Genomic DNA, 13,680 nt, shown 5'->3' with positions numbered 1-13,680 from the left:
AGTACATTTGAAAGATCTAATTGACTTTATTAATCAATTCATGAATTGGACAGCATCCTCTTTAGCAAGTAGAGAGGTGCTCCCAGTGATGACAGAAAAACAAAGGTTTTTAAAGGTAGAGAGGGAGTGGAAAAAGGGAAATTATTAGCAAGTTGTTGTAGGCAAGGTCACCCCTTGGAAGGGAAGGGAAGGGAAGGGAAGGGAAGGGAAGGGAAGGGAAGGGAAGGGAAGGGAAGGGAAGGGAAGGGGTTCATCAGTAAATTTCCTAGTGCTGATGAGGAATTTCCCAGGTTGACTGGTTACAGGTTACATTTTGGGAGGGTCAAAACTACACTTAGGTTAGGTAGTAAGTCTTGGTTTACTCGCTTGGGGCCTTAACAAGTGACACTATTTTCGGTCTTCTTTCCCTCTTTCTTCTTCTCCTCCTCCTCCTCCTCCTTCTCCTTCATTCCTGACCTTTTATTTAAATTAATCATCACAACTGGTTTCCATTCTGGCTTAATACCCAACTAATAGTTTAGTTTGGAATGGATGAGTAAAAACATCATTGGTAAGTTACATAATGTAATGTTTTAAGAACGTGAGTGCCAAAGCCAGACCGCTTGAGTCTGGATCCTCGCTTGACCATATTCTAGCCGAATGACCTTTGGAGATTTACTTAACCTTTCTATATCTCATTTTCCTCAAAGTAGAATGGGAGGTCATGATTGTGTCATAGAGTTGTTGTCAAGATAAAATCAAGTACTAACCCTTAGAACAGCGTGAGGCTCATAGGAAGCATCACATGGAGCTGTTGTGTGTAATGCCGTACCTCTCAGAGTCATTCTCTTTTATTCATTCTATCTGCATGTTGGGTATTTTCTATACTTAGATGTTTTAATATGGCTCCTGATCTAAGTGAAATGCTGTACATGCACCTTCTAGGCATACGGTGCACATTAGCATATCATAGGTTTCAAGAAGCTCTATAACAAACTTGCCTTAATTGGTTTCATTGCAGCCCATATTTATTCAAATGTTTTCCTATCTCAGAAAACACCCATTAATGATCTCAGTTCAGTAACCCCAGAGCTAGAAAAATATCCTAAACCTCCACTTGTTTTCTGACTTCTAGACTCTGCTAATTTTAATGTGGATTTTGAGTGGTTAGCTATTCAAGTGCCAATTGACTCATTGTCTAGAATCCATTTTCACAATGTGCACATTTTACATTTCTGTCTCGGCAATATCATGGCCATCTGAGGTAGCCAGCAGATAGTTACAAGTGTTGATGAATTCGTGCATGCCAGGGGTCTTCTAGGGCTCTGCCTCTCTTTGTTCCAGCATGGAGATGAGGCTCTTTGTCCTTAGTTTCCTCAGATCTATCCTGCGAACACTGTTTCGTACTTTTACCCTTATCTCCATGTCTTTCTTAACTGAGCATCTTTGGTACTTACAATTGCTCTCCTGGTGAGATTGAGATGTTTGGGGTATGAAATGATGCTAACTCATTTGTATAAATTAGTACTTAATTATATGTTATGTTTCTCATAGTGAATTTCTGTCAGTCTTGCCTACCCAACTAATGTATACAATCCTTAAGGACAGAAGCCATTCTTCCTCCTTGCTCGATACATACAGATGGTCTATATGCCTGTTTATTTCCTTTCCTTCTCTATCTCACACAATGCTGAGAATGTAGTAGTAGGCAATAAAGTCCTGACTGAGTGAAATTTATCTACTTTCATGCCTGAAATAAAGGAGAATAATGCTATATATAATCATTGTCTTTGTGCATTCCCGTGGGTTGTGTTTGCCTGGTGAGGAAATGAGAGAAAATCACCTGGGATGGGAGCAGGGCCAACTGTTCTGCTAAATAAAGAGCAGCAATCCTTGTACATCTCCTCCTTCATGGTTTAATTTGAGAAATAAAAAAAAAATTAATGTCTTACTAAAAGCTTTCTTTGAGGTATAATTGGCATAAAATTAATTGTACATATTAACTATACAGGTTGATAAATTACAACATGTATATCACCTGTGAAACATCACCACAGCTAAGCTTATTAATAATTCGCCACCCAGAAAAGTTTCCCAATGCCCCTTTGTTATCCCTCCTTTCCACCCCTCCCCACCCCACGGGAAAGGACCTGTGCTTTAATAAAATAATCTTTTTGCATCAAAGACATCTCAAGAAATCTTTCTTGGCCTTTGGCTCCGGACCCCACCACCGTTCCAAAACCCCATCATAGTGAAGACAGGTTATAATGCAAAATGCCAAGCTAGAAAAGATAGGTTGATAGATATGTATATGTGCACACACACACACACACACACACACACACACAGCACAATAATATTAGAGGATAAAGCACCCTTGTGTCTGCCAGAGAAATAGGAAAAGTTCCAAAGGAGAAAATACTTGATGTGGGCTTGGAGAGTGCTCAAGAAGAAGAGATGTATCTGTGGAGAGTGTGCAGGGAGGGTGGAGGCATGCATGATGCAGAGACATGTGAGGGACTGAAAGCAGTTCAACATGGCTGAGCACTGAGTGTACGTGGAGGAGAGTAGCAGGAGCAAAGGGTGTCTCACAGGCAAGCGGTAGGCTATGAAGGGCATTTTACATCACGAGAAAGAGATTAGCTTCTTTTGTTTCTGGACATAACAGGAAGCTCTTGAAGAGTTTAAAGTGGTTAAATTACAATTGCCTATTAAAAAGAGTGTCTGCCTTGGTAGCAGCCCAGGGGGTGAATTGGGAAGGATAGGACGGGTGGGATGAGAAACAAGGAGATTAATTACAGTGAGAGCTTCCAGGGGTCTGACCCAGAAGAATGGCATAAGATAATATGAGGTCAGGAGACATAATGTAAGTTGATGGCCTCAGGTCCTATTTTGCTTTTGTTATCTCTGTCAAGAAGAATGGCTTATAGTCTGTTAAGAGTAGAAATAAATATTGATAAGAAGAAACTAAAGCCTCGGATAGGTGAATAGATAAGTTTGATCTAGAGCAAGCTATCTGGAAAGGATCTGATAGTAAATATTTCAGGCTTTGGGAGCTATATAGTCTCTGTTGAACACTACGAAACTCATTGTAGTGTGAAAGAAGGCATAGACATTACATAAATGAATGAGCATGGCTCTGTTCCAATAAAACTTTATCTACAAAAATAGGTGACAGGCTGGATTTGGTCTGTGGGCTGGAGTTTGCCAGTCCTTGATCTACAGAACTGAATAAATATAGTGAATAAATAATTACTAGAAAGAATCTTTCTTTCTTTGAAAGAAACAGTGTAGAATAGTAAAGCAGCTGCACGGTAGGATGAACTGATCTGTCTTTTTATCATAAAGGGAAAGAATATAAATTTCACAAATTGTGACAGTAAACTTGATGTTGAATACGAAGGAAATCTAAATTAGATTATTGGAGGAGTTGTCAGTACTAAAGGCATTGATCACTAGGAGGCAGCAGTGGTTCGCTAAAAACAATTCATGCCAGACAAATTAATTTTCTATTTCAGATATTGTAAATTGGCTCTCTCCGAGAAGTGTTCCAGTGTTTTGCTATTTCAGCCAAGCTTTTGACAAAGTCTTTTATGGTATTGCTTTGAGTAAGTTGTATGACGACAGCACAGTCAAGTGAATTTGGGATTCCAGCGTCCCTACAACACAGGAAGCAGTGGATTAAGGCCAGCCTGTAGAAGAATCTGTACTGGTGTGCCTTGAGGCTTTTTCCTCAGGCTCTTTCGATTCAATATATAAATATTTTTTAAATGTTTATGTATTTTTGAGAGGGAGAGAGAGACAGAATGTGAGCAGGGGAGCGGCGGAAAGAGAGGGAGACACAATTCAAAGCAGGCTCCAGGCTCTGAGCTGTCAGCACAGCGCTCAACACAGAGACTCGAACCCATGAGCCACGAGATCATGACCTGAGCTGAAGTTGGACACCCAACCGAGTCGCCCAAGCACCCCTGATTCAGTATTTTTGTTAATGACTAGATGAGAATATTTCTGTTTTTCTGAGAAAGTATATAATTGACAGGAGCTAGAGAACTTGGAGATCGTGATATACTGGTTAATCGAATCACAATCCCAAAGTAGCTCAATAATCTAGAACAGGGTTTGGCAAACAACAGCCTGTGGGCCAAATCTATTCTGCAGACTATTTCTGAGCAGCTCTCGGCCTAAGAAATGGTTTCTAGATTTTTTTTTTAAAGCGTTGTATTTTTAAAAAATAAAAGAAAAACCATGCGTGATAGAGATCTCATGTGGCTCACGAGGCCTGAAATACTTACTATTTGGCTCTTTCCAGAAAAAATTTGCTGACCTCTAGTGTAGAAAAATAAGCATAATTTAGCAAGACAAAAATAGATAAATTGAAAATCCTGGACTTTACTCCATAACAACAAATAATCCCCAGCACAAATGCAGAATTACGTGAGATGAGACTCAGCAAATTGAGTTACTTGTGAGATGTGATCATTAGAAGTAAATATGGTTTAAAACAATATCATTTATAGAAACAATTCAGAAAAATGGAGACAGTAGTCCCCACTTTTTCTTTAATGATCAGATTTCACCTGAACTATTAGTTTTAGGGGGTGACAACGAACTAGGGTATGTCCAGAGAACCTGGCACAACTCATTGACAGAGGGGAGCCATAAGGAAGATATTACAGTGGTCTTCAAATATTTTCACAACTGTCCATAAAAAAAGAGAATAGACACATTTTGGGGGCCTAGAACAAGGACAATCGTATAGACAATTCTAGGAGGCAGAATTTTCTCCTTTTAATTTCTAAGGCAGTGTTTTTCTAACACAGGCACGATTCTCAGAATTCTGAAACAGACACGACTTCATAATTCCTAAAGTTTTCACTTCAGACCCACATTTATTGGTTTAATATGACCTTGTTTACAGTTTGCTCTCCAAGAATTGGAACAGCCTTATCTGAGACAGAAGTGAGTTTTCTGTTTTGGTAGCCATTACTGATGCTCGCCAATACGTTCTGATTCTCCTCCTCTTTTTGGCAGGTGGAAGCATTCCCCTTCAACTTAGGTGTGGTTGTGCAACTTGCTTTGGCCAATGAAGTGTGAGCAGAAGTAATGTATATAATTTTCAGGCAGAAGCATTTAAAAGCCGATGTATGATTTTCACCGCTTTTCTCCTATGGTGGTCATTGTGGACGCATGTATTGAGTTGAAGATGCCATCAGATCACAGCACCCAGGAATACTTAGGCAGTACATGGAGGGCAGTTGTAGTGTTCTTTGAACCATCAAGAAGTAAGCTTTTGTCTGGGCACCTGGGCGGCTCAGCCAGTTAAGCGTCTGACTCTTGATTTCAGCTCAGGTCACGATCTCAGTTTGTGAGCTCGAGCCCTGCGTGGGGCTCTGTGCTGGCAGTGCAGAGCCTGCTTGAGATTCTCTCTCTCCCTTTCTCTCTGCCCCTCCCCTGCATGCTCTCTCTGTCTCAAAATAAATAAACTTAAAAAAAAAAGAAGTAAGCTTTTGTCATAAGCTCCTATAACTTTTGAAGTTGTTACGGCAGCATAACCTAGCCTATTCTGCCTCCCCTCCCCCCTAATATTTAAGAGCTAATATCCCTGGCCAAGAGAAGTCAGGTGACCTGGCTTCCAGCCTTCACTCTGACATGAACTATGACCTAGAAAAAATCAGTTTTCTCTGTTAAGAAAAAGGTTGTTTAAATGAAAAATATCTCTTGTAGACAAAAACTCTGATTTTAAAGTCTGTTTTAATATTTGTTGGAGTCAAGGAAGTAATGTCTTTTATAACTAACTATTCTGAAGTATATGGTTAAAAACCCACATGGCCACGTATTTTTCTAAATTCCACATAATAAATTACTGCCTATATTAGGACCACTATTATTTATTGGAGCAAAACTTCTCATATAAAATATGCATTGTTTAGAGCCTTAATAGTCTGCTAACAGAGTATAATCTAAGTTATCAAACACCTATTAAATCACAGTACTTCTTAATTAATTTGAAGTCATTTCTATATTTTATCTTCATGACAGACTGAAGTAAGGAAAAAAGTATATATTTTTTGGTCCCAGATAGATCCTTTTCCTTTGCTATATAAAGGATATGGCTTTGATCCCAGACATCGACCTATTATCATTACAGTTTTTTCCTTCTTACCAACAGATTTATAGCTTATCTTTACAATTAGAGGTTGATTTTTGTTTCCAAGTTTAGTTACTCTATAATTATTTGGGCTGAAATATAGTCATCAGATGTATAAATTCCTTAAAACACTCAATATTTGAGTTGATTTGGCATGTATCCAGTTTTCTTAGGTTTAGCCTTCCTTTTAAAGTCCTACTGCCTTTAATAGAAGCTCAAATTCTTTTTGAAAATCTGATGAAATCATCTGTTAAGTATGTGTAATACGTGATCCATACAGTTTCCAGTACTGTTTGAAATTGGCTCTTTGAATTACCAATCTGTTTCTAGTTCACATTTTATAGATGAATCAACAATTGAACATCAATATAGTTTGCTCTTTTAAAAAGTTTGTTCTGAAATAGGTTATACTTAATAGGTTCCAAATCAGTATTTACTGAACCAAAGAGTTTAATTGTTAATCCAGCTATTTTGGGAAGCTAGGAATCAAGCTTCTGAATTTCCTATTCACTATATTTCTCCTCATAACCACTATTCAGCCTTCAAACACCAAGAATAACTATTTTCCATATTGTAAAAGACTTCAAATTCACCAAAAGTCACATTCAATTTCCATTCCCTTTAAAACAATTAAACCATCTAGCAGATTACTACTAAACTTTAATAGCTTTTATATCTTTCCAAAATCAGTAAAATACATTTAAATATGTTCTTGTTATAAAAAATACTACAAATTCCATTTCTCACAAGACATGGCTTCTGATCCTGATCTGGACTTTGTCACTAGCCATGTGACCTTGTATAAATTACTAACCTTCTCAGAATATTCAGTTCTTCATTTCTAAAATTAGAGTGTTCCAATGGATGCATTTCTGGTTTTCTTTTTAGCTCCGTGATAATTTTTCTTTGTGCATTTTTTATATACTTCTTTAGTCTAGGTCTTTTCTTTCTTTTCAGAAGTATTTATAATGGCTCACCCCCCAGAATACATTTTCCTGGCCTCTTTGACCTTCCTTACTTCTAACATAATACATGTACTGATCAGGATAGGCTAGGTTATACTGTAGTAACAACTTCTCTGACCTCAGTGGATTAAAGCAACAAAGTTTATTTCATGCTCATACTGCCTGTCTGCCCATAGTATGTGGTCTGGGAACTTTGCTCTGTGTTGTCCTCGTTCCAGCACCAAGGCCTTCCAAGTACCCACCATGTGGAGCTTTACAGATCCTATAGCAGAGGTGAGAGAGAGAACAGCTATGCCATTCACGGTCTTTGAAATCTTCCTCCAGAAGTAAACACATGTTACTTTTGTTCATATGACATTGGTCAAAGGAGGTCACATAACCGCACCTAACTTTCAAGGGACAAGAATTGCTATCATACAGTATGTCCTGGACGTGGAAAGACACAGGAATACTTGGTCAACAGCTCTTGTGACTATCTGTCATGTTTTAAATCACACACCGACTTCTGGTAGGGGTGGAAATCAATACTACATTTATGGAGGGCAGTTTGTCAACATATCAGGAGCCCTAGAAAAAGGTGTCTTCCATTTGATTTAGTGGTCCTGGTTTTAGGAAATTATTGAACAGATCCATGAAGATGTATATTTAATAATTAATTCTTCAAATATATATTTATTGGCTCTCCTGACTGTGTCAGGAGCTGACATGGTCCATACCTTCAAAGAGCTTTTGGGGTAGGACAGGAGAGAGAGAGTAGCAGAAATAATTAAAATGGAACTGGTTAAGTGCTGTTGTGGGGGAAGATACGGTGCTATGAAGGTATATGGGAAAATTTTTTCTGACCTGTTTTCCAGTTGCCTGATTCTCTTTAACTGTGTACAATTTGCTCTTCAACTCCCTTCCACTGGAGTTTTTCATTTTACTTTCTGTGTGTTTTCATTTCTGAAAGAGTTCTTCAAATGTGCTAAATTACTTTTTGTAGTTTCTATCTCTGAAGATATTTTCAAGCTTGTCTTTTCAGAAGGAATTGTCTTCTCAAATTGTGACATCATCTTGAACACCTGCAAATCTTTTGATACTAAAATTTAAAGTTACATGGTTATAATTTACAAAATGTGATCATCTTTAGGGGGAAAAAAACCCATGACCCACATTGTGTATACATATAATATAGTGAATATTATAAGGTGACACAGAAATGACAAGATGTGATTTACCATGTTGGAATTGTGGCCGATTTTTAAAATTTTTTCTAAACCATAATGTTATTTTGTAGTTTTTAGAATTTAAGAAATTAGACTGGCCAAATCAACTTAAAGAAAGTAAAAGTAATGTATTAATGGAGAATAATTTTGTTAATATTTAATATGGAGAGTTTTAAAAGGCTTTCACACTTGTTTTATTACTTAAAAAGCTCTGATTTACATCCATAGATCAAATAAAAGTTGTGAGAAGTGTAATGCTGGTCATTTTTATCTTCATAGTAGAAAGATTTTAAGTCTTTTTATGTGAAACTGTAGTGCATGGCTCTTGAGAAAAAACTATGTAAACCTCCTCCCCCTTTCTTCTTGCTCTTCTCATTCTGTTTTCTTTCGTGTATTAGCTAGGCTCAACTCACATCAACAATTGGGAGTAGAGTTGAGAACATAGTTTTTTTTACAATTGGGAAGGAAGCAGAAAACGAGACATTCTTCTACGAGCAAGTCGTACGCTTCCCACAAAGAGAACCAGGCTTGCCGAACCCAAGAAATAAAGGTTAAGTACTTCATAACACTTGTCAACACTTTTTCTTTTAGGAAGAAGAAAGGCGTATGGCATCTGTCGTAGCCAAAAAAGAGGAAGAGAAGAAGCGGGAAAGTCATAAACAATCCTTGCTTAAGGTACTTTCTCGAACGAGTGCATGCATGTGTGTGCCCACACGCTCACCTACGCCGAAACTAGCTAGCTAGTCAGCTGAAAGAGCAGTTTCCACATTTGGTAAAGTTTTCATTCCTATCAGTAGAATGTTTTTAACACTTACCCTGAAAACTCTTAGCGGTTACCTATGAATAAACCTGTGCTTCTGAATTGCGACATAATGTACAGTATAAAACACATGCAAAAGCTAGACATTTTAAAAGGAAGAGATGGAAAATAGAGCACAAGCTACAGTTGTTTTCCACACCAGTGCGTCACCCTGTGTGTCCCTGCCATGTGGACTTCATTTCAGAAGCCAGTGTAATAGACCACTGTCTTTACTGAGCTATTTTAATGAGCTCTGATACATGGGTTTCTTTTGTAATAATTGCTTCTTACATTTAAAAACTTTCTCTACTAGCCTCTCTTCTGTAGAGGTGGTAAAGATTTTGAGGATTTAAGAATTAAAATTTGTTTTAAACTAGATTTAGATAATTTAGCATATCAGATAAATTTTCCTTAAATAAAATGCTTCCTCTTAAAATATTTTACATTCGCATCACAGAAGTATAATGAATGAAGACAGCTTACAGTTTACAGCCTGGATCATGCTCATCCTCTTCTAAAATTAAAGATATCACGCTGGTTATCATTACTCAGTCTTGTCTAATGTGGGTGCTTTTCTTTTTAAAAATGAAAATGCCGTTTAGAATTCAAAAAATGACCAGTAGGGATACAAAGTTGTACAAAATAAACTTAGGAAACAAGGGAACTTATTGGGGCGATGGAAATGTGGGTCTCGATAGGGGTATGGGTTGCACAGGTGTATGCATTTGTCAAAAACGATCAAGGGGTATGCTTGAATCAATATGTCTTACTCTATGAAAACTACTCCGAAATTCACAAAAAAGAAAACCAACTTGGTCCCAACCCTCTTGGCTCAAGCCTACTACTTCAAAAGTATTTAGAACTCTTACCCATTGTGCTACAATTTTCTCACTTGCTGTTGTTTCTAACCTCCTGACACCTCCCCAACTTTTATGTTTCCCCTCATCCCATTAATTAGATGTACCTAAGCCCTCTCTTGACATCTCTGTCATATTGATTTTAGCCAATAGGATATTAGTCTTAACTATTTTGGAATATTTCTAAGGGTTGGCCAAAAAGACACTTTGGTTTATAGGAAATATAGTTGTAGGCAATATTTTTTAAATGTGTAGGAGCAAGATTTACCATTGCCAGATGATACTATTGGTAAACTTTTGGAATAGTTCATTTACAAAAAGTAGCAGAGTTGATTCTTGAACAATATGAGTTTGAACCACACATGTGCACTTATTACATGTATTTTTTTCAATAAATACAATACAGTACTGTAAATGGATTTTCTATTCCTTATGATTTTCTTAATAACATTTTATTTTCTCTAACTTACTTTATTATATGAATACAGTATATAACACATATAACATACAGAGTATCTGTTAATCAACTGTTTATGTTATCAGGAAGGTTTCCAGCCAACAGTAGGCTATTAGTAGTTACGTTTTTGAGGAGTCCAAAGTTCTATGCAGATTGTCAGCACTCCTAACCCAACCCCTATGTTGCTCAAGGATCAACTATATTTCCTATTGTACAGCTGCTGCTTTCAGGTACATAAGTGAATGAATGAATAAATGAATAAAAATACATAAGTAAATAAATAAAGCTCTCGGACCAAAAGTACATTTTTGTTTGAGCACTGGAGCATGGAAAGGAAGAAAAACAAAGAAGCTCCATTGGCGATTTAGCTTTTAAAGGCACCATTGTACGTTGAGCCTTACAACTTACAAGTTGAGGCAACAAATTGCACTTGACTCCACCTTTGCACTAAAATGTTTTTCTTATGTACCCAATTCAGATGCTTTCCACTGTCGGCATTTTTGGAAATGTGCCATTAAATATTTAGCCAATGTGGGTTTTACACATTTGGGAAATTTTTATAAAAACTTAAAAAAAAAAAAGAATGCTTCGCTTGAAGTCACTAAATAGGACTCTTTAATTATGAGAGTTATTTAGCTTTAAAATTTTTTAGTTAGGGGAAAAGCATGGGAAATCCAGAGATCTGGATTCTAGCCCTAGCTCAGATTTGAGATCACAGTACCAAAGACCCTCAGCATTTGCTGGCTATTGTTTATGCGACAACACCTATTGATCGTTAAGAAAAGCGGGTGGGTGGTTATGAAGGGACCAGAAGAGTTCATTGACACGTATCTTCTGCCTCGTTGCTTTTCTATCTTTCTGTTTTCTTTGCAACCTTGGAAATAAATGGAAGTGATGGTTACAGGATATACTGGTGTGGAATTGCTTGGATTATGAAGAATAGACTCAAGTGACAAAAGCTGAAATTTGGAATCTTCTAAAATAATTGCCACCTTAACACGGACTTGGCAATGTATTGCTATCTAGCTGTAGAGACATGTCTATAACTGATATGCCAAATGCATCCATGATCTTCAAGCAGAAGATTTTCCTTGGGGACGCCCTCTTCTGCCTTGTAGAATCTCTGGCCTTTCTCCTGTTTTTTCTCTTGCACCAGATACCTAGAGCCCTTATGTGGCCCCCTGGCCAGCCAGTGACCCCCACCTGACCCCTGACTGCACTCCTGTTTTAAAATATGTCTTCCTCTTCCTGGCCCCAGTACTCTTCGTCTTCCATTCTCTTAGTCAACCTGGTGTTGATCTAATTTCAATGATCCAAATAAAGGAACTTTAACTTTGGGGTAGGTATAGGAAAGTGTTTGTATTTTCAGGGTATCTTATAAATTTGTTAACATACTCAGTGGTATAAAGATATTGTGTATCTCTTTTCTAAACATAGCTATATCTGCCTCATTAAGAATATTTCTTTCCACCAACTACCAGTCAGCCAGGAAACCAAATGCATGGAGCCAGCGTGACAGCCATCTGCCATTATTAACTCACTGCCCCTGGCTCTTTCAAAGTAGCTTGATACTGAGTAAAAATGACACTACTTAGATTAAGAATTGGGTTGTATCAGTTATCCATGAATAACTGAAATAGAATTCCTTAGGGTAGGATGCCGTTAATATAGATTTGGAAAAAAAAATTTTTTTTGACAGTAGAATAGCAGATTCCTACTTGCTTTAGACAAGGGGGATACGCATAAAATGCCCCAAAGTCTCAGAAGTATACACATATTAAGCATAACCCATTTAACGATATAGACAAACTTGAAATGCCATGCAACAGAAAGAACCCATGCTAAAAACATTTTTAAACACAGAACTTCTAAAAAGTTTAGTTTTAATTAAGCTTTGTTGTCAGTTTTCATTCCTACCCAATGCCATTTTTCCATGCTAAAATTTTAGATCTCCAAATATAGGCAAAGAGATGGAACCAAAAATGTATTATTCTACATGTACATATTCCCTGAGGAAATGGGCAAAGAATCTTCCTAACAGCCCTCACCGACTCCAGAGTCAGCAGGTGAGAAGTCAGTATCACACAGCTGACTGGATGAGCGTGCTGTCAGTAAAGAGGAAAGGGGAAGTGTCTACTTTTAGCACTCTGACCATATCGACATGCCATTTAAAAATGTTAACTTTTGATAATGGAGACTTTACCAGAGTAGTGATTATTTTCTTTATCAACTTAATACAAGCTGAGTAGAAACATTGCAACCTGGCACATTTTCCTTCGGGACCAGTAGCCTTAACAACAGCTGGGAGCTTTTAGAAATGCAAATCCTCAAGCCCCACCTCAAACACACGAAATCCGAAAGGCGTGAGAACCCGCAGTTGGTGGGTTAAGAAGTTCTCCAGGTGGTTTGAGGCACGGTAGGTAAAGTATGAAAACCACTCTACTAAGACATCCATTGCAGATACTGAATTACTTCTTTCCTATTCCTCTGGGATGGTACTAGTTACCTAGAAATATTTCAACCTAGTACAATTTCTTTTAGTGGTCTTTATGTACTTCTTCATTTTCAGACATTGTAATTCATGCTGTGAAGCTTGGAACATTGACCAATCCCCCTTCTTCTCCCCACCTCTCAACCAAGATTATTGCATCGTAGTAGTCTGAATTATTAGGTAGGGAAATTAAAATATTATTAGTTTTCTTCTCGCTACGTTGAAACACAGAGGCATATAAATTTCTGTCCAATCAAAATCTCAGATAACAAGTATAAAAACTTCTGTCAAATTAAACTTTCAGGTAGCTAATTTTCGTGTCTCCAACGGGAGTAATTATTGTTTGTGTGTAATTTTTTCTCTTTAAGGATGACAGACCGCGGTTGAGATGTTTGAATGCACAGGGTAAATAAGGCCGCCGTACTTTTAGGAGCCTATTTGCAGCTACGTATAAGGAGTAAGACTCCTTTAAAAAGTGTGATAAGTAGTACAGACAACTTGCTTCAGGGATACTCGCCTGCTGCAAAAATTGCTTTATATAATTCTTGTCACAATAAACTTCTTCATAGGAGAAGAAAAGGTTAACAATTAACAACGTAGCTCGAAAGTGGGACTTGCAACAGCATCGAACACCCAACATTGCTACAAATCAAGATACAAAAGTTTCTGACTCTCCTTCTCAGGACCCCTCTCAGCTCCATGGAAGCGCCGTCGTCTCTGCATTTCCAGAGGAAACAGGGTATGAATGGTATTCTTTCCAGGTACTAGTGTCTTTGGGG

At 37.7% G+C, this 13,680-nt stretch overlaps 1 protein-coding gene across 3 annotated transcripts in view; it reads left to right on the top strand.

The window, feature by feature from the left end:
- LRRC49 (leucine rich repeat containing 49) overlaps positions 1–13,680 on the top strand; it is a 149,080-nt gene that overhangs the window by 88,054 nt on the left and 47,346 nt on the right. For all 3 annotated transcript variants that reach the window (XM_007084559.3, XM_007084558.3, XM_042988486.1), the window contains 2 exons: positions 8,889–8,972; positions 13,471–13,640. In XM_007084559.3, coding sequence (XP_007084621.2) covers positions 8,889–8,972; positions 13,471–13,640 — 254 coding nt within the window. The remainder of the gene's footprint in view (positions 1–8,888; positions 8,973–13,470; positions 13,641–13,680) is intronic.

The sequence above is a fragment of the Panthera tigris genome, chromosome B3 (genome assembly GCF_018350195.1).
Source record: "Panthera tigris isolate Pti1 chromosome B3, P.tigris_Pti1_mat1.1, whole genome shotgun sequence".
Taxonomy (NCBI): domain Eukaryota; kingdom Metazoa; phylum Chordata; class Mammalia; order Carnivora; family Felidae; genus Panthera; species Panthera tigris.
This window is presented reverse-complemented; position numbering and strand designations above follow the sequence as displayed.